The sequence below is a fragment of the Salmo salar genome, chromosome ssa11 (genome assembly GCF_905237065.1).
Source record: "Salmo salar chromosome ssa11, Ssal_v3.1, whole genome shotgun sequence".
NCBI classification, from domain to species: Eukaryota; Metazoa; Chordata; class Actinopteri; order Salmoniformes; family Salmonidae; genus Salmo; species Salmo salar.
Window position 1 is genome coordinate 111,364,898 of NC_059452.1, and position 21,918 is coordinate 111,386,815.

A 21,918-nucleotide genomic window follows, 5' to 3' on the forward strand; every position below is an offset into this window, starting at 1 on the left:
CCATCATCTCTCCTCAGCAAGCATCATTAGAAGGTTATAACAGGCCCATCATAAGACATATGTGTTTGCTGCTGCAGGTGTTTTACTGTAGATATGCCCACCTGATAGATATAATTCCACAAGACAAAATAATAGGCGTTAAATCAAGGATGAACCTCGTTTTGAACATTTATCATAAATAGTTTTAGAGCGCCATCTACTGGTGAATTTAGATTACATTTTTTTTTTTTTTATATAAGGGACTGTAAAATGACTAGTTTCTTACGGCAGGCTTATACAATCGCCACTATAATATTTAGTTCTTTGTTCAAGACATTCTGGTGTTGAGTTAAATTGTCAATATCAAGCGCTTGTGCTACACAAAATCTACACAAATGTCTCATACCACCGGGCCAACATTTTCTCAGTAGCTTTTTACCTAATTCTTCTTTCTCAGTGGTAAAATGGAATATTGTCACACCTCTCCATGGGAAAAAGTGTTGGATTGCGCAGAAAACAAAGCGACTGATGTTCTTGAACGAAGCCCTTCCTATTTGCGACTGCGCAGAAAACAAAGTGACTGATGTTCTTGAACGTGGCCCTTCCTTTTTGAGCCTGCGCAGAAAACAAAGCGACTGATGTTCTTGAACGTGGCCCTTCCTATTTGCGCCTGCGCAGAAAACAAAGCGACTGATGTTCTTAACCGTGGCCCTTCCTATTCGCGCCTGCGCAGAAAACAAAGCGACTGATGTTCTTGAACGTGGCCCTTCCTATTCGCGCCTGCGCAGAAAGGCCGAGTGAAATGACAGCTCTCTCCTCTGTCTCTGTGGAAATCGACACAGCTGGTGATTTCTGGCAACTTCAAAATGGAAAGGAATAAAAACATTACCTAGATATTTGCATGGAATGTAATGACTATATATATATAGTTTCTGAAATATTAATGTTTTTTGTTGTAGTATCCGGTTAATGTTATTTGGGTTGTCAGCGTTTTTTAGGGAGCTTTTTGTTTTGTTATAAAGCTAGCAGCAAGCTAACTGTTAGCTTTTACGAGAAGGCCAGACTTTTCTTTATTTGCTGTCATAATTCGCATGAACTAGTTAACTACCTTTTTATTTTATTTTACACAGGGAATAAATTAGGTCTACATATCGTCGTGCTTGCTCTGTTTGTTTACACTTGTTTATTTTCAAACTCTTGATTCTCTTACGTGACCGCATTTTATTTTTTAGGTTTGTTTTTGAGGGGGACAATAAGGAGGCAAGTAACGTTTACTTGTTACTAGTCTTAGTTTCCTACCTTGGCTTCGGACACCTTTGTGTTTTATCTTCTGTATTGAAGTATCTGGTGAAAGGGAACATTTTCCACCATGCTTGTGGAAGGTGGTGTGTTGCTTTGGGCCAGTTTCCACGGTCCAAAACTGTAAAAAAACAAGGGACTTGACGACTCAACAATCATCAGCTGTTTCACCTGGACGTGTTGGATACCAACGTTAAAACGACATCAACTCAACTACTTCACTTAACTTGCTCTGTTCCATTTGACAGCTTATCACCCTCCTTCCCTTTATATATGATCAGTTTTGTGTCTGGGACATTTTAGTTAACATTTGTTCCTTTTTCGTTTCCATCATGTCTTGTGTTCATTATAAATTCTCATCTAAACTCAACTACGACACGGTCACTTTCGACGGTGTGAACATCACTTTATCCGATCTGAAACGACAGATTATGGGTCGGGAGAGACTCAAAGCTGTCGACTGCGGACTACAAATCACCAACGCACAAACTAAAGAAGGTAAGAAGTAGTTTTATGGTTTAACAAAACATTTGTAAACATTGTTTTTTTTTGTATCTTAACTAGTTAATTACTTGGGCTGTTTTTAAAAGCTGCCGATCAGCTGTTGTGATTTATAACTAACTACTAGTAGCTTGCTAACTAGCTATTAGCTTAGCACGTTAGCATGTTAGCTAGCTTGTCGCTAAGAACAAATTAGTCCAGTAACGACAAGCCCCTAAAATCAGACATTAACTTTTTTTTTATGAAATGTGTAACGTGATGTTACTGACTTCTTCGTGTTTAGGTGTTTTTCTAACACTATAGTCAATCATCCACCATCACTATATCAGACAAAAACACGTCTGTGTGTTTGACTTGTGTCCTGTTGCTGTTTAGCTGCTAACTAGCTACTTTCTGACTTGACTAACGAGGACTACTGTTTCAACCTTGATCACAGCTTAGCTTAGCTTAGCTTTATAACTTTAGCTAACTAGTAAGTTGGTTGACGAGCTATATAGCTCAAGTGCAGGGCTTTTTATCCCGTGCGGGTTTGCTGATGCTGAAACCCTCGGGAAGCTGCACATAAAGGCCTGGATGAAAATCTAACGTTAGGTGACCTAGTGTCAACCAAAGGCATCAATAAGCACTGTCGGGATCCATTGAGAATGAAGAAGTCTTGACAGCCAAGACACCCACTGTGGTTACTGGTCTAGGGGGCCCCTGTCTATTGAGGGGTCAATGGGTTTGAGCCGTTTACATTGAAGGGAGATTTTTAATTTTATATAACTTTTTAGTTAGCTTACCTGTAAGGTTCCATCATCCACAAAACCTCAATTTCAGCCCAGGTGGTTTGGCTTGTAAGGCCTGTCCCCTACCATGCCGGCACAGCCAGGGAGTCTGGTCCCTCTTAAGGTTTCTTCCTTCTAGTGTGAACTGCTTGCTCTTTGGGGGTCGAGGCCAGTTTTCCTTTTAAAAGAACTTCCTGACAATCATGGATGTGAAACGTCATATGTAAATTGAATAGATAAGATGGTTGATTTTTATATTTGTATGTCAACTATTTGGGATGAGCAAACTATATAGGATAGTACCCGGGGAACTAGACATCTGGGATAGGACCCAGGGAACTAGACATCTAGACCTGTGGGATACCACCCGGGGAACTAGACATCTAGACCTGTGGGATACCACCCGGGGAACTAGATATCTAGACCTGTGGGATACCACCCGGGGAACTAGACATCTAGACCTGTGGGATACCACCCGGGGAACTAGACATCTAGACCTGTGGGATACCACCCGGGGAACTAGACATCTAGACCTGTGGGATACCACCCGGGGAACTAGACATCTAGACCTGTGGGATACCACCCGGGGAACTAGACATCTAGACCTGTGGGATACCACCCGGGGAACTAGATATCTAGACCTGTGGGATACCACCCGGGGAACTAGATATCTAGACCTGTGGGATACCACCCGGGGAACTAGACATCTAGACCTGTGGGATACCACCCGGGGAACTAGACCTGTGGGATACCACCCGGGGAACTAGACATCTAGACCTGTGGGATACCACCCGGGGAACTAGACATCTAGACCTGTGGGATACCACCCGGGGAACTAGATATCTAGACCTGTGGGATACCACCCGGGGAACTAGATATCTAGACCTGTGGGATACCACCCGGGGAACTAGACATCTAGACCTGTGGGATACCACCCGGGGAACTAGACATCTAGACCTGTGGGATACCACCCGGGGAACTAGACATCTAGACCTGTGGGATACCACCCGGGGAACTAGACATCTAGACCTGTGGGATACCACCCGGGGAACTAGACATCTAGACCTGTGGGATACCACCCGGGGAACTAGACATCTAGACCTGTGGGATACCACCCGGGGAACTAGACATCTAGACCTGTGGGATACCACCCGGGGAACTAGACATCTAGACCTGTGGGATACCACCCGGGGAACTAGACATCTAGACCTGTGGGATACCACCCGGGGAACTAGACATCTAGACCTGTGGGATACCACCCGGGGAACTAGACATCTAGACCTGTGGGATACCACCCGGGGAACTAGACATCTAGACCTGTGGGATACCACCCGGGGAACTAGACCTGTGGGATACCACCCGGGGAACTAGACATCTAGACCTGTGGGATACCACCCGGGGAACTAGACATCTAGACCTGTGGGATACCACCCGGGGAACTAGACCTGTGGGATACCACCCGGGGAACTAGACATCTAGACCTGTGGGATACCACCCAGGGAACTAGACATCTAGACCTGTGGGATACCACCCGGGGAACTAGACATCTAGACCTGTGGGATACCACCCGGGGAACTAGATATCTAGACCTGTGGGATACCACCCGGGGAACTAGACATCTAGACCTGTGGGATACCACCCGGGGAACTAGACATCTAGACCTGTGGGATACCACCCGGGGAACTAGACCTGTGGGATACCACCCGGGGAACTAGACATCTAGACCTGTGGGATACCACCCGGGGAACTAGACATCTAGACCTGTGGGATACCACCCGGGGAACTAGACCTGTGGGATACCACCCGGGGAACTAGACATCTAGACCTGTGGGATACCACCCGGGGAACTAGACATCTAGACCTGTGGGATACCACCCGGGGAACTAGACATCTAGACCTGTGGGATACCACCCGGGGAACTAGACATCTAGACCTGTGGGATACCACCCGGGGAACTAGACATCTAGACCTGTGGGATACCACCCGGGGAACTAGACATCTAGACCTGTGGGATACCACCCGGGGAACTAGACATCTAGACCTGTGGGATACCACCCGGGGAACTAGACATCTAGACCTGTGGGATACCACCCGGGGAACTAGACATCTAGACCTGTGGGATACCACCCGGGGAACTAGACATCTAGACCTGTGGGATACCACCCGGGGAACTAGACATCTAGACCTGTGGGATACCACCCGGGGAACTAGACATCTAGACCTGTGGGATACCACCCGGGGAACTAGATATCTAGACCTGTGGGATACCACCCGGGGAACTAGACCTGTGGGATACCACCCGGGGAACTAGACATCTAGACCTGTGGGATACCACCCGGGGAACTAGACATCTAGACCTGTGGGATACCACCCGGGGAACTAGACATCTAGACCTGTGGGATACCACCCGGGGAACTAGATATCTAGACCTGTGGGATACCACCCGGGGAACTAGACATCTAGACCTGTGGGATACCACCCGGGGAACTAGACATCTAGACCTGTGGGATACCACCCGGGGAACTAGACATCTAGACCTGTGGGATACCACCCGGGGAACTAGATATCTAGACCTGTGGGATACCACCCGGGGAACTAGACATCTAGACCTGTGGGATACCACCCGGGGAACTAGACATCTAGACCTGTGGGATACCACCCGGGGAACTAGATATCTAGACCTGTGGGATACCACCCGGGGAACTAGACATCTAGACCTGTGGGATACCACCCGGGGAACTAGACATCTAGACCTGTGGGATACCACCCGGGGAACTAGATATCTAGACCTGTGGGATACCACCCGGGGAACTAGACATCTAGACCTGTGGGATACCACCCGGGGAACTAGACATCTAGACCTGTGGGATACCACCCGGGGAACTAGATATCTAGACCTGTGGGATACCACCCGGGAACTAGACATCTAGACCTGTGGGATACCACCCGGGGAACTAGACATCTAGACCTGTGGGATACCACCCGGGGAACTAGATATCTAGACCTGTGGGATACCACCCGGGGAACTAGACCTGTGGGATACCACCCGGGGAACTAGACCTGTGGGATACCACCCGGGGAACTAGACATCTAGACCTGTGGGATACCACCCGGGGAACTAGACATCTAGACCTGTGGGATACCACCCGGGGAACTAGACATCTAGACCTGTGGGATACCACCCGGGGAACTAGACATCTAGACCTGTGGGATACCACCCGGGGAACTAGATATCTAGACCTGTGGGATACCACCCGGGGAACTAGACATCTAGACCTGTGGGATACCACCCGGGGAACTAGACATCTAGACCTGTGGGATACCACCCGGGGAACTAGACATCTAGACCTGTGGGATACCACCCGGGGAACTAGACATCTAGACCTGTGGGATACCACCCGGGGAACTAGACATCTAGACCTGTGGGATACCACCCGGGGAACTAGACATCTAGACCTGTGGGATACCACCCGGGGAACTAGACATCTAGACCTGTGGGATACCACCCGGGGAACTAGATATCTAGACCTGTGGGATACCACCCGGGGAACTAGATATCTAGACCTGTGGGATACCACCCGGGGAACTAGACATCTAGACCTGTGGGATACCACCCGGGGAACTAGACATCTAGACCTGTGGGATACCACCCGGGGAACTAGACATCTAGACCTGTGGGATACCACCCGGGGAACTAGACATCTAGACCTGTGGGATACCACCCGGGGAACTAGACATCTAGACCTGTGGGATACCACCCGGGGAACTAGACATCTAGACCTGTGGGATACCACCCGGGGAACTAGATATCTAGACCTGTGGGATACCACCCGGGGAACTAGATATCTGGGATACCACCCGGGGAACTAGACATCTAGACCTGTGGGATACCACCCGGGGAACTAGACATCTAGACCTGTGGGATACCACCCGGGGAACTAGACATCTAGACCTGTGGGATACCACCCGGGGAACTAGATATCTAGACCTGTGGGATACCACCCGGGGAACTAGATATCTGGGATACCACCCGGGGAACTACTATCGACAGACCAGTAATTCCCTCGTCTCTGATCTGTAGAATACAAAGACGATGAGGCCCTGATATCCAAGAACTCCTCTGTCATCATCAGAAGAATACCCATCGGCGGAGTGAAGGCTACAAGCAAGACGTATAACATGTAAGTACATATACACATTGCATTGTGGGCTCCCGGGTGGCGCAGCGGTCTGAGGTCGCTGCATCTCAGTGCAAGAGGGGTCAATACAGTTCCTGGTTCGATTCCAGGCTGTATCACATCCGACCGTGATTGGGAGTCCCATAAGGTGGCGCGCAATTGGCCCAGCGTCGTCCGGGTTTGGCCCGGGCTAGGCCTTCATTGTAAATAAGAAATTGTTCTGAACTGACTTGCCTAGTTAAATTAAAGGTTAAATATGATTTTTATTAAAACAATTCAGAAACTATTTAGACCCCTTTTTCCACATTCTTTTACGTTACAGCCTTATTCTAAAATGTATTCAATATTTTTTTCCCTTCATCAATCTACCCCATAATGACAAAGCGAAAATGGTATTTAGAAATATTTGCAAATGTATTAAAAATAATATTTACATAATTATTCTGACCCTTTGCTATGAGACTTGAAATTGAGCTCAGGTGCTTCCTGTTTCCATTGATCATCCTTGAGATGTTTCTACAACTTGATTGGAGTCCACCTGTGGTAAATTCAATTGATTGGACATGATTTGGAAAAGGCAGACACCTGTCTATATAAGGTCCCACAGTTGGCAGTGCATGTCAGAGCAAAAACAAAGCCACGAGGTTGCAGGAATTGTCCGTAAAGCTCCGAGATAGATCTTTGCCTTGACACAATCCTGGGGAAGGGTAGCAAAATATTTCTGCAGCATGGAAGATCCCCAAGAACACAGTGGCCTCCATCATTCTGAAATGGTAGAAGTTTGGGAACCACCAAGACTCTTCCTGGAGTCTGCCGCCCAGGCAAATTGAGCAATCGGCGGCGAAGTGCCTTTGTCAGGGAGGTGACCAAGAACCCGATGGTCACTCTGACAGAGCTCCAGAGTTCCTCTGTGGAAATGGTTGTCCTTGTGGAAGGTTATCCCATCTCAACAGCACTCCACCAATCAGGCCTTTATGGTAGTTTGGCCAGACAGACGGAAGCCACTCCTCAGTAAAAGGCACATGACAGTCCGCTGTGAGTTTGCCAAAAGGCACCTAAAGGACTCTGACCATGAGAAACAAGATTCTCTGGTCTGATGAAACCAAGATGGAACTCTTTGGCCTGAATGCCGAGCGGCACTTCTGGAGGAAACCTGGCAGCATCTCTACGGTGAAGCATGGTGGTGGCAGCATCATGCTGTGGGGATGTTTTTCATCAGCAGGGACTGGGAGACTAGTCAGGATCGAGGCAAAGATGAACGGAGCAAAGTACAAAGAGATCCTTGATGAAAACCTGCATCAGAGTGCTCAGGACCTCAGACTGGGGTGAAGGTTCACCTTCCAACAGGACAACGACCCTAAGCACCAAGACAACGCAGGAGTCTGTCCTTGAGTGGCCCGGCCAGAGCCCGGACTTGAACCCGATCAAACATCTCTGGAGAGACCTGAAAATAGCCGTGCAGCAACACTCCCCATCCAACCTGACAGAGCTGGAGAGGATCTACAGAAAAGAATGGGAGAAACTCCCCAAATACAGTTGTGCCAAGCTTGTAGCATCAAAGTACTGAGTGAAGGGTCTGAATACTTATGTAAATGAGTTATTTCCGGTTTATTTTTAATACTTCTGCCAAAATGTCTAAAACCTGTTTTTGCTTTGTCATTATGGGGTATTGTGTGTAGATTTTAATCCATTTTATTAACCTCTATGGGCTAGGTGGGACGCTAGCGTGCCACCCGTGGTGCACTCCATCAACAGCAGGTGCATTTCAAGAGCGGCAAATTTGAATCCAAATAAATGTCAAAATTCAAATTTTTCAAACATACAACTATTTTACACCCTTTGAAAGATAAACATCTCCTTAATCTAACCACGTTTTACGATTTCAAAAAGGTTTTACGGCGAAAGCATAAATTTAGAGTATGTTAGGACAGTACATTTACAAGAGTTGTGTGTAATGTTTTGTCAATCCGAAGACAGGGTAACCAAAACCATAAAACCAGCTAAAATGATGCACTAACCTTTTACAATCTCCATCAGATGACACTCCTAGGACATTATGTTAGACAATGCATGCATTTTTAGTTCTATCAAGTTCATATTTATATCCAAAAACAGCATTTTACTATGGCATTGATGTTGAGGAAATCGTTTCCCTCCAATAACCGGCAGTCAAGTCAGCGTCACAAATTAAATAATTAAAATTAGAAAACATTGGTAAAATATTATATTGTCATTTAAAGAATTATAGATTTAGATCTCTTGAACGCAATCAACTTGCCAGATTTAAAAATAACCTTACTGGGAAATCACACTTTGCAATAATCTGAGCACTGCGCCCAGAAAAATACGCGTTGCGATACAGACTAGACGTCATGTTGGGAAGATCTAAAATCGAAAATACTATGTAAATAATCCATTACCTTTGATTCTCTTCATCAGATGTCACTTCCAGGTATCACAGGTCCATAACGAATGTAGTTTTGTTCAAAAAAGCTCATTTATGTCCAAAAATCTCCGTCTTGTTAGCACATGATCTAAGCCAGCCGGACTTCTCGTCATGAACGAGGGGAAAAAATATATTTACGTTCGTTCAAACATGTCAAACGTTGTATAGCATAAATCATTAGGGCCTTTTTTAACCAGAACATGAATAATATTCAAGGTGGACGAATGCATACTCTTTTATAACGTATTGGAACGAGGGTACCCAACATGAACTCGCGCGCCAGGTGTCTAATGGGACATCATCGTTCCATGGCTCTTGTTCGGTCAGATCTCCCTCCAGAAGACTCAAAACACTTTGTAAAGGCTGGTGACATCTAGTGGAAGCAATAGGAAGTGCCAAAATATTCCTCAGCCCCTGTGTTTTTCAATGGGATAGGTTTAAAGGTAATACAACACATCAGGTATCCACTTCCTGTCAGAAAATGTCTCAGGGTTTTGCCTGCCAAATGAGTTCTGTTATACTCACAGACACCATTCAAACAGTTTTAGAAACTTTAGAATGTTTTCTATCCATATATAATAAGTATATGCATATTCTAGTTACTGGGTAGGATTAGTAACCAGATTAAATCGGGTACATTTTTTTTATCCAGACGTGCAAATGCTGCCCCCTAGCCCTAACAGGTTTTAATAGTCTGTAACGTAACAAAATGTGGAAAAAAATCGAGGGGTCTGAATACTTTCCGAATGCTCTGTATTTCCATTTTAATAGCAGGACACTATAAAGTCCATTATTCACCTGAAGAGTAGGAATTAGGCTTTTTGAGAAGGTTTTGAATTCTAAGCAACTTGCATACACATTTTGTTTTTGATGTACAATAGACCAACATAGCTACTGCAGTAGGTCAAAGCTGTGTGCTGGAATACATTGGTAGGCATTGTGATGCTCAAGTGAAGTTCCTTTATCGGCGTCATACCAATGCCTACTTCTCATTTAAAACAGATTTTATGCTTTACATTTCCATGGATTTTTACCCCTGCAAGGTGTCTTGTGAAAATTGTAATTTGCACTTCAAATTATGTTTTTAAAATATATGTTTTGTCTTAGCTAATTTATTTCCCAAAAGCATCTCGAGGATGCTTACATGGTTTTACCTTCGTAGGGGCATCGTTAAATCTCAGAGCGGTTTTCGGGAAAAACCATCGTTTACTGAAGTTGAACTTTTGCTCTTCCACGTCACTTTATACACAGAAGATCCCCGTTTTAAACACAGAATCAAGATGTTTATCTGTCTCTCTGTGACCGCCGATCGCTTCAGAACCTAGTTGACTACGATTTACGAAGTTGCCAATGTCTTTGCGATTGTTACAAACAAGCAAAAGGGTAAAAATGAAAACTGACATGACTGCATCAAAAACTAATGACTGGACACTAGTAAACAATAGTACGCAATTATAAACACCATGGGACCACGGAGCCGTCATATCACTCAAGAAGGAGACACGTTCTGTCTCCTAGAGATCAACGTACTTTGGTGCGAAAAGTGCAAATCGATCCCAGAACAACAGCAAAGGACCTTGTGAAGATGCTGCAGGAAACCGATACAAAAGTATCTATTTCCGCAGTAAAACGAGTCCTATATCGACATAACCTGAAAGGTCACTCAGCAAGGAAGAAGCCACTGCTCCAAAACCGCCATAAAAAAGCCAGACTACAGTTTGCAACTGCACATGGGGACAAAGATTGTACTTTTTGGAGAAATGTTCTCTGGTCTGATGAAACAAAAATTGAACTGTTTGGCCATAATGACCATCGTTATGTTTGGAGGAAAAAGGGGGAGGCTTGCAAGCCGAAGAACACCATCCCAACTGTGAAGCACGGGGGTGGCAGCATCATGTTGTGGGGGTGCTTTGCTGCAGGAGGGACTGGTGCACTTCACAAAATAGATGGCATCATGAGGTAGGAAAATTATGTGGATCTATTGAAGCAACATCTCAAGACATCAGTCAGGAAGTTAAAGCGTGGTCACAAATGGGTCTTCCAAATGGACAATGACCCCAAGCATACGTCCAAAGTTGTCAAAATGGCTTAAGGACAACAAAGTCAAGGTATTGGAGTGGCCATCACAAAGCCCTGACCTCAACCCTATAGAAAATGTGTGGGCAGAACTGAAAAAGTGTGTGCAAGCAAGGAGGCCTACAAACCTGACTCGGTTACACCAGCTCTGTCAGGAGGAATGGGCCAAAATTCACCCAACTTATTATGGGAAGCTTGTGGAAGGCTACCTGAAATGTTTGACCCAAGTTAAACAATTTAAAGGCAATGCTACCAAATACTAATTGAGTGTATGTAAACTTCTGACCCACTGGGAATATGATGAAAGAAATAAAAGCTGAAATAAATCAATTCTCTCTACTATTATTCTGACATTTCACATCTTTAGGTCAGTTAGGATCACCACTTTATTTTAAAGACAGGGAATTTTTACTAGGATTAAATGTCAGGAATTGTGAAACTGAGTTTAAAAGTATTTTGATAAGGTGTATGTAAACTTCTGACTTCAAGTGTGTGTGTGTGTGTGTATTTATTTACACAATACTTTATTTTGTATACTGTACAAATCCCATTATTGTGGGAGCAGCAGCACCTTCTCAAAATCAGCCTAATTCATACTCTTAGAAGGTTTTTGAATCCTAAGCAACCTTCCTACACATAGTTTGAAGTATAATAGACCAACAAAGCTAGTGTAGCGGGTCAAAGCTGTGTGCTGTCAAACCTTGGTGGAGCATGGGTGGACAAGGCATTGTGGTGCTGGGGGAAACCTTGGTGGAGCATGGGTGGAGTAAGCATTGTGGTGCTGTAAAACCTTGGTGGAGCATGGGTGGACAAGGCATTGTGGTGCTGTAAAACCTTGGTGGAGAAGGCATTGTGGTGCTCATGTGAATTTACTTGCTTTTTTTGGGGGCTTCAGACCAGTGCCTACTTCTCACATGAAAGAGTTTTTTTGTTGTTTTTAATCGCCTGTATATTTGTCAAAGTATATTAGTCATTATTGTGATATTTTAATGGCACTTCCTGATGATGGAAGCAGTGAGTCAGATCATTGATGGAGATTAGTTTCTATGTGAGGAGCTCTGGATTGTTTGTGTGACTGAGAACTGAGATTGTCTAAGATAAGATATTCAAATTAGTGATGTTGGACCACAGCTCTGCTCTCAGCCACCTGCTGCAGGGGGGGGGTATGGTGAGTCTGGTCTGAGGGAAACAGGACTGTAGGGACAGGTCTGGTCTGAGGGGAAACAGGACTGTAGGGACAGGTCTGGTCTGAGGGGAAACAGGACTGTAGGGACAGGTCTGGTCTGAGGGGAAACAGGACTGTAGGGACAGGTCTGGTCTGGGGGAAACAGGACTGTAGGGACAGGTCTGGTCTGGTCTGAGGGGAAACAGGACTGTAGGGACAGGTCTGGTCTGGTCTGAGGGGAAACAGGACTGTAGGGACAGGTCTGGTCTGGTCTGAGGGGAAACAGGACTGTAGGGACAGGTCTGGTCTGGGGGGAAACAGGACTGTAGGGACAGGTCTGGTCTGGTCGGGGAAACAGGACTGTAGGGACAGGTCTGGTCTGGGGGAAACAGGACTGTAGGGACAGGTCTGGTCTGAGGGGAAACAGGACTGTAGGGACAGGTCTGGTCTGGTCTGAGGGGAAACAGGACTGTAGGGACAGGTCTGGTCTGGGGGAAACAGGACTGTAGGGACAGGTCTGGTCTGGTCTGGGGGAAACAGGACTGTAGGGACAGGTCTGGTCTGGGGGAAACAGGACTGTAGGGACAGGTCTGGTCTGGGGGAAACAGGACTGTAGGGACAGGTCAGGTCAGGTCTGAGGGAAACAGGACTTAAATTGACTTAACCTTGACTCTCACCACCAAACTGCCCATCGAAGGTCCTGGGATTGAAACAGATGGACTGACATCTCAGGGACTGTAGAATATTACTCTGCCTTAGATTTCTAGGTCATAACTCTGAGACACACGGACTAACTGTTATCAGACGTATCGTTTGTAACACACACACACACACACACACACGGCAGCCTAATGGTTTCCTACGTGTCGTTTTGGGATTTCAGACTCAAACAAGTTCTGAATCCTGTCTTTTTTTTCTAGACTGAATATTTAAACTTGGAAGTGTCTGTCTGGAGAAAAGCGTCTGAATGACAAACATCAATTTAACTCTCTCTGTCTCTCTCTGTCTCTCTCTGTCTCTCTCTGTCTCTCTCTGTCTCTGTCTGTCTGTCTCTGTGTCTCTCTGTTCCAGTGATCGTTCTTCAGAACACAACCTCCCCGTTCAGAACTACCCCGTTGGATCCTCCAAAGTATGTAACAAACACACACACACACACACACACACACACACACCACTGCACGTGTACCCATTTCCCCCCTCCCACCTCCCTCCCTCTCTCACACACACACTCCCACCTCTCTCTCACACACACACACACTCCCACCTCTCTCTCACTCACACACACACACACCACTGCACGTGTACCCATTTCCCCCCTCACACCTCTCACAAAGCAAGTCACACAGAATGTTAGCTAACACCTACACAAGCTAGATCTTTTATTTAATTAGGGCAAGTCAGTTAAGAACAAATTCTTATTTTCAATGACTTCCTAGGAACAGTGGCAGAACGACAGATTTCTACCATGTCAGCTCGGGGATTTGATCCAGCAACCTTTCGGTTACTAGTCCAACGCTCTAACCACTAGGCTACCTGCCCCCCTCTCCGCTCTAACCACTAGGCTACCTGCCCCCCCCTCCACTCTAACCACTAGGCTACCTGCCCCCCCTCCACTCTAACCACTAGGCTACCTGCCGCCCCCTCCACTCTAACCACTAGGCTACCTGCCGTCCCCTCCACTCTAACCACTAGGCTACCTGCCGTCCCTCCACTCTAACCACTAGGCTACCTGCCCCCCTCCACTCTAACCACTAGGCTACCTGCCGCCCTCCACTCTAACCACTAGGCTACCTGCCGTCCCTCCACTCTAACCACTAGGCTACCTGCCGTCCCTCCACTCTAACCACTAGGCTACCTGCCGTCCCACCACTCTAACCACTAGGCTACCTGCCGTCCCTCCACTCTAACCACTAGGCTACCTGCGGTCCCCTCCTCTAACCCTAGGCTACCTGCCGCCCCCTCCACTCTAACCCACTAGGCTACCTGCCGCCCCCTCTACTCTAACCCACTAGGCTACCTGCCGCCCCCTCCACTCTAACCCCTAGGCTACCTGCCGCCCCCCTCCACTCTAACCCCTAGGCTACCTGCCGCCCCCCTCCACTCTAACCACTAGGCTACCTGCCGCCCCCTCCACTCTAACCACTAGGCTACCTGGCCCCCTCCACTCTAACCACTAGGCTACCTGCCGCCCCCCTCCACTCTAACCACTAGGCTACCTGCCTCCCCCTCCACTCTAACCACTAGGCTACCTGCCTCCCCCCTCCACTCTAACCCCTAGGCTACCTGCCTCCCCCCTCCACTCTAACCACTAGGCTACCTGCCGCCCCTCCACTCTAACCACTAGGCTACCTGCCGCCCCTCCACTCTAACCACTAGGCTACCTGCCGCCCTCCACTCTAACCACTAGGCTACCTGCCGCCCCTCCACTCTAACCACTAGGCTACCTGCCGCCCCCTCCACTCTAACCACTAGGCTACCTGCCGCCCCTCCACTCTAACCACTAGGCTACCTGCCGCCCCTCCACTCTAACCACTAGGCTACCTGCAGCCCCTCCACTCTAACCACTAGGCTACCTGCCGCCCCTCCACTCTAACCACTAGGCTACCTGCCGCCCCTCCACTCTAACCACTAGGCTACCTGCCGCCCCTCCACTCTAACCACTAGGCTACGCTGCCGACCCTCCACTCTAACCACTAGGCTACCTGCCGTCCCTCCACTCTAACCACTAGGCTACGCTGCCGTCCCTCCACTCTAACCACTAGGCTACCTGCAGCCCCTCCACTCTAACCACTAGGCTACCTGCCGCCCCTCCACTCTAACCACTAGGCTACCTGCAGCCCCTCCACTCTAACCACTAGGCTACCTGCCGCCCCTCTACTCTAACCATTAGGCTACCTGCCGCCCCTCTACTCTAACCACTAGGCTACCTGCCGCCCCTCCACTCTAACCACTAGGCTACCTGCCGCCCCTCCACTCTAACCACTAGGCTACCTGCCGCCCCTCTACTCTAACCATTAGGCTACCTGCCGCCCCCTCCACTCTAACCACTAGGCTACCTGTCGTCCCTCCACTCTAACCACTAGGCTACCTGCCGTCCCTCCACTCTAACCACTAGGCTACCTGCCGTCCCTCCACTCTAACCACTAGGCTACCTGCCGCCCCTCCACTCTAACCACTAGGCTACCTGCCGCCCCTCCACTCTAACCACTAGGCTACCTGCCGCCCCTCCACTCTAACCACTAGGCTACCTGCCGCCCCTCCACTCTAACCACTAGGCTACCTGCCGCCCCTCCACTCTAACCACTAGGCGACCCTGCAGCCCCTCCACTCTAACCACTAGGCTACCTGCCTCCCCTCCACTCTAACCACTAGGCTACCTGCCGCCCCTCCACTCTAACCACTAGGCTACCTGCCTCCCCTCCACTCTAACCACTAGGCTACCTGCCTCCCCTCCACTCTAACCACTAGGCTACCTGCCGTCCCTCCACTCTAACCACTAGGCTACCTGCCGCCCCTCCACTCTAACCACTAGGCTACCTGCAGCCCCTCCACTCTAACCACTAGGCTACCTGCAGCCCCTCCACTCTAACCACTAGGCTACCCTGCCGCCCCTCCACTCTAACCACTAGGCTACCTGCCGTCCCTCCACTCTAACCACTAGGCTACCTGCCGTCCCTCCACTCTAACCACTAGGCTACCTGCCGTCCCTCCACTCTAACTACTAGGCTACCTGCCGCCCCTCCACTCTAACCACTAGGCTACCTGCCGTCCCTCCACTCTAACTACTAGGCTACCTGCCGCCCCTCCACTCTAACCACTAGGCTACCTGCCACCCCTCCACTCTAACCACTAGGCTACCTGCCGCCCCTCCACTCTAACCACTAGACTACCTGCAGCCCCTCCACTCTAACCACTAGGCTACCTGCAGTCCCTCCACTCTAACCACTAGACTACCTGCCGCCCCTCCACTCTAACCACTAGGCTACCTGCAGCCCCTCCACTCTAACCACTAGACTACCTGCCACCCCTCCACTCTAACCACTAGGTTTGGGCTGTCGGAGGCGGGTTGGACGCCCGTTTGAGCTGGCAGTCTGTTCCAGCGTTTTTATAACTGATTTATTTATTTAATACCATCAACACTGTTTTGACAGTAGATATCTAGCTCGTGTGTGTGTGTGTGTGTGTGTGTGTGTGTGTGTGTGTGTGTGTGTGTGTGTGTGTGTGATGGAGCAGTAATCTGATTTTTGTCTCTAATTCAAACAGATTGATGATCATGCTGCATCTATATCACTGGCCCAACTCTCAAAGGTATGCTATATCTCCGCTCTTCTCTTCTCCTCTTCTCTTCCCTTCTCTTCCCTCCTCTTCCCTTCCCTTCCCTCCTCTTCTCTTCTCTCCTCTTCTGTCCTCTTCCCTCCTCTTCTGTCCTCTTCCCTCCTCTTCTGTCCTCTTCCCTCCTCTTCTGTCCTCTTCCCTCCTCTTCTGTCCTCTTCCCTCCTCTTCTGTCCTCTTCCCTCCTCTTCTGTCCTCTTCCCTCCTCTTCTGTCCTCTTCCCTCCTCTTCTGTCCTCTTCCCTCCTCTTCTTCCCTTCCCTCCTCTTCCTTCCTCCTCTTCCCTTCCCTTCCCTCCTCTTCCCTTCCTCCTCTTCCTTCCCTCCTCTTCCCTTCCCTCCTCTTCCCTTCCCTCCTCTTCCTTCCTCCTCTTCCCTTCTCTCCTCTTCCCTTCCCTCCTCTTCCCTTCCCTCCTCTTCCCTTCCCTCCTCTTCCTTCCTCCTCTTCCTTCCCTCCTCTTCCCTTCCCTCCTCTTCCCTTCCCTCCTCTTCCTTCCTCCTCTTCCCTTCCTCCTCTTCCCTTCCTCCTCTTCCCTTCCTCCTCTTCCCTTCCCTCCTCTTCCCTTCTCTCCTCTTCCCTTCTCTCCTCTTCCCTTCCCTCCTCTTCCCTTCCCTCCTCTTCCCTTCTCTCCTCTTCCCTTCTCTCCTCTTCTCTTCCCTCCTCTCCTCTTCCCTTCTCTCCTCTTCCCTCCTCTCCTCTTCCCTTCCCTTAAAATAGTTGAGTTGGATTGAAACTAAGTGTGAATCTGTTTTTTAAAGAGTTACATTGACCGACTGGGTTGGTTTTATGTCCAGTGTGTTTATTTTTAAAGTTAAAATATTCCTGTGGTGTTTATTGCCTGTGTGGTGTTTATTAGCTATGTCATATATATTTACAGTATCTAAGGAAGGGTTTAACGGGACCGTCCTTAATAACAATACTGGAGATGTACAGATGTCATCCTTCTCTGTTTAAATGGGGTTAAATTACGTTTTTTAATTTGTAACAGGATATTAGTCATTCATACAGTAATATTTATAATGTAATATATATACATTATATATATATATATATATACAAATATACAGTAATATATATAATGTAATATATACATATATACAGTAATATTTATAATGTATTATATATACAGTAATATTTATAATGTATTATATATACAGTAATATTTATAATGTATTATATATACAGTAATATTTATAATGTATATATATACAGTAATATTTATAATGTAATATATATATACACATTACAAATATACAGTAATATTTATAATGTAATATATATACATTATATATATATATATATATATATATATAAAGTAATATATACATATATACTGTAATATTTATAATTACATATATACAGTAATATTTATAATGTATTATATATACAGTAATATTTATAATGTATTATATATACAGTAATATTTATAATGTATTATATATACAGTAATATTTATAATGTTATATATATATACACAGTAATATTTATAATGTATTATATATACAGTAATATTTATAATGTATTATATACATTATATATATACAGTAATATTTATAATGTATTATATACATTTATATATATACAGTAATATTTATAATGTATTATATACATTATATATATACAGTAATATTTATAATGTAATATATACAGTAATATTTATAATGTATTATATATACAGTAATATTTATAATGTAATATATACATTATATACAGTAATATTTTTAATGTATTATATACATTATATACAGTAATATTTATAATGTATTATATATACAGTAATATTTATAATGTAATATATACATTACATATACACAGTAATATTTATAAAAGACGATGTTAACTTTATTTTAAAACATTCATTGCTGGTTTTATAATGATCTGGATTGTTGTGATGTTTTGTTGTCCCTGGTCGTGTAAAGAGACGTCTCTGTTCTGTCTTTTAGTCTGAAAGGGGGGGACGTACACTTGCTGCTGCTTACACTCGCCTCGTACACAAACACTCGCACGTTACACACACACACACACACACTCGTTCCCGAACACTTGTACACGCACGCATACACACGTATCCGGAGCACAATTACATTCCTGAAGAACGAAGTTTTCTCTTCATTTTTTAAACATTTTTCTCTCTAAATGAAGACTCGACGTTTTATTTTTAATTTTTTTTGCTCATCCATGACCTTTCACCCCCTTAGGACACTAATTTAAAAACAATACCTGTTATCAATCTTGATTTCAAACTTATTGAAGCCATGTAAACAACTTTTAACATTTTAAACTTGCCAAATCCTCTCTACTGCACCATGCTTTGTCACCACACTGTGTTTTTGAAGAGATTTACTTAATATATATATATATTATCATTTAGCAGATGTAATTTATCCTCCAATATATTTATTGTTTTATCCTCAAATTATATTGTTGCTGAAGTAAGACGGAGATCTACAGTGTAGTATGAACCACTGACCTGCTTTCTCTCTTCTCTCTCTCTCTCTCTCTCTCTCTCTCTCTCTCTCTCGTTAAATCAGAACACAACATTACTACATTTTAACGGTGTTAAAGGCTGTATGACAGTGAGCTATTAAAATTATTCTGTTTTGATGATTGGGTAGCTGGAATGTGGAGTATGAATGTTTTTTTACATTTTTTTTAATTAATTTTTTTATCAATAAAACTTGGCAAACGTCTCGTAGACCCCTGACCATTTGTGTGTACTACTCATGTATTTGTGTGTACTACTCATGTATTCTTGAAGGAAAATATCTGTTTTTATTCCCCCCCAGTGTATTTACACTTCCTGTCCTTTTTAGTAAAGTATTTTGTTGTGATAAATAAGTTGCAAAAGCAAAATGTGTATTCAGACAGACCTGAGACTATCTGAGCAGACTGACCAGGTTAGATGCAGACTGACCGGGTTAGATGCAGACTGACCGGGTTAGATGCAGACTGACCGGGTTAGATGCAGACTGACCGGGTTAGATGCAGACTGACCGGGTTAGATGCAGACTGACCGGGTTAGATGCAGACTGACCGGGTTAGATGCAGACTGACCGGGTTAGATGCAGACTGACCGGGTTAGATGCAGACTGACCGGGTTAGATGCAGACTGACCGGGTTAGATGCAGACTGACCGGGTTAGATGCAGACTGACCGGGTTAGATGCAGACTGACCGGGTTAGACGCAGACTGACCGGGTTAGACGCAGACTGACCGGGTTAGACGCAGACTGACCGGGTTAGACGCAGACTGACCAGGTTAGACGCAGACTGACCAGGTTAGACGCAGACTGACCAGGTTAGACGCAGACTGACCAGGTTAGACGCAGACTGACTAGGTTAGACGCAGACTGACTAGGTTAGACGCAGACTGACTAGGTTAGACGCAGACTGACTAGGTTAGACGCAGACTGACTAGGTTAGACGCAGACTGACTAGGTTAGACGCTGATCTATCAGACTGACTAGGTTAGACACAGACTGACTAGTTGTCTTTCTCCTCTCCTCTCCCCTGTCTATATACTAGTTGTCTTTCTCCCCTCCCCTGTCTATATACTAGTTGTCTTTCTCCCCTCCCCTGTCTATATACTAGTTGTCTTTCTCCCCTCCCCTGTCTATATACTAGTTGTCTTTCTCCTCTCCCCTGTCTATATACTAGTTGTCTTTCTCCCCTCCCCTGTCTATATACTAGTTGTCTTTCTCCCCTCCCCTGTCTATATACTAGTTGTCTTTCTCCCTCCCCTGTCTATATACTAGTTGTCTTTCTCCCCTCCCCTGTCTATATACTAGTTGTCTTTCTCCCCTCCCCTGTCTATATACTAGTTGTCTTTCTCCCCTCCCCTGTCTATATACTAGTTGTCTTCTCTCCCCTGTCTATATACTAGTTGTCTTTCTCCTCCCCTGTCTATATACTAGTTGTCTTTCTCCCCTCCCCTGTCTATATACTAGTTGTCTTTCTCCCCCCCTCCCCTGTCTATATACTAGTTGTCTTTCTCCTCTCCCTGTCTATATACTAGTTGTCTTTCTCCCCTCCACTGTCTATATACTAGTTGTCTTTCTCCCTCCCCTGTCTATATACTAGTTGTCTTTCTCCCCTCCCCTGTCTATATACTAGTTGTCTTTCTCCCCTCCCCTCCCCTGTCTATATACTAGTTGTCTTTCTCCCCTCCCCTGTCTATATACTAGTTGTCTTTCTCCCCTCCCCTGTCTATATACTAGTTGTCTTTCTCCCCTCCCCTGTCTATATACTAGTTGTCTTTCTCCTCTCCCCTGTCTATATACTAGTTGTCTTTCTCCCTCTCCCTGTCTATATACTAGTTGTCTTTCTCCTCTCCCCTGTCTATATACTAGTTGTCTTTCTCCCCTCCCCTCCCCTGTCTATATACTAGTTGTCTTTCTCCTCTCCCCTGTCTATATACTAGTTGTCTTTCTCCTCTCCCCTGTCTATATACTAGTTGTCTTTCTCCTCTCCCCTGTCTATATACTAGTTGTCTTTCTCCCCTCCCCTGTCTATATACTAGTTGTCTTTCTCCCTCTCCCCTGTCTATATACTAGTTGTCTTTCTCCTCTCCTATCCCCTGTCTATATACTAGTTGTCTTTCTCCTCTCCCCTGTCTATATACTAGTTGTCTTTCTCCCTCCCCTGTCTATATACTAGTTGTCTTTCTCCCCTCCCCTGTCTATATACTAGTTGTCTTTCTCCCCTCCCCTGTCTATATACTAGTTGTCTTTTCTCCCCCCTGTCTATATACTAGTTGTCTTTCTCCCTCTCCCCTGTCTATATACTAGTTGTCTTTCTCCTCTCCCCCTGTCTATATACTAGTTGTCTTTCTCCTCTCCCCTGTCTATATACTAGTTGTCTTTCTCCCTCCCCTGTCTATATACTAGTTGTCTTTCTCCCCTCCCCTGTCTATATACTAGTTGTCTTTCTCCCCTCCCCTGTCTATATACTAGTTGTCTTTCTCCCCTCCCCTGTCTATATACTAGTTGTCTTTCTCCCCTCCCCTGTCTATATACTAGTTGTCTTTCTCCCCTCCCCTGTCTATATACTAGTTGTCTTTCTCCCCTCCCCTGTCTATATACTAGTTGTCTTTCTCCCTCCCCTGTCTATATACTAGTTGTCTTTCTCCCTCCCCCTGTCTATATACTAGTTGTCTTTCTCCCCTCCCCTGTCTATAT

General features: G+C 46.0%; 1 protein-coding gene across 2 annotated transcripts in view; it reads left to right on the forward strand.

The window, feature by feature from the left end:
* The first annotated feature begins 771 nt into the window (after positions 1-771).
* The window catches only part of LOC106590737 (E3 ubiquitin-protein ligase RBBP6), a 41,861-nt gene continuing 20,714 nt past the window's right edge, over positions 772-21,918 (forward strand). The window contains exons 1-4 of one of the 2 annotated variants that reach the window (XM_045690336.1): positions 772-1,776; positions 6,628-6,727; positions 13,483-13,540; positions 16,675-16,719. In XM_045690336.1, the coding sequence (XP_045546292.1) occupies positions 1,611-1,776; positions 6,628-6,727; positions 13,483-13,540; positions 16,675-16,719 (369 nt within the window). In that variant the 5' untranslated portion in view covers positions 772-1,610. The remainder of the gene's footprint in view (positions 1,777-6,627; positions 6,728-13,482; positions 13,541-16,674; positions 16,720-21,918) is intronic. The other variant, XM_045690335.1, reaches the window with a different exon arrangement.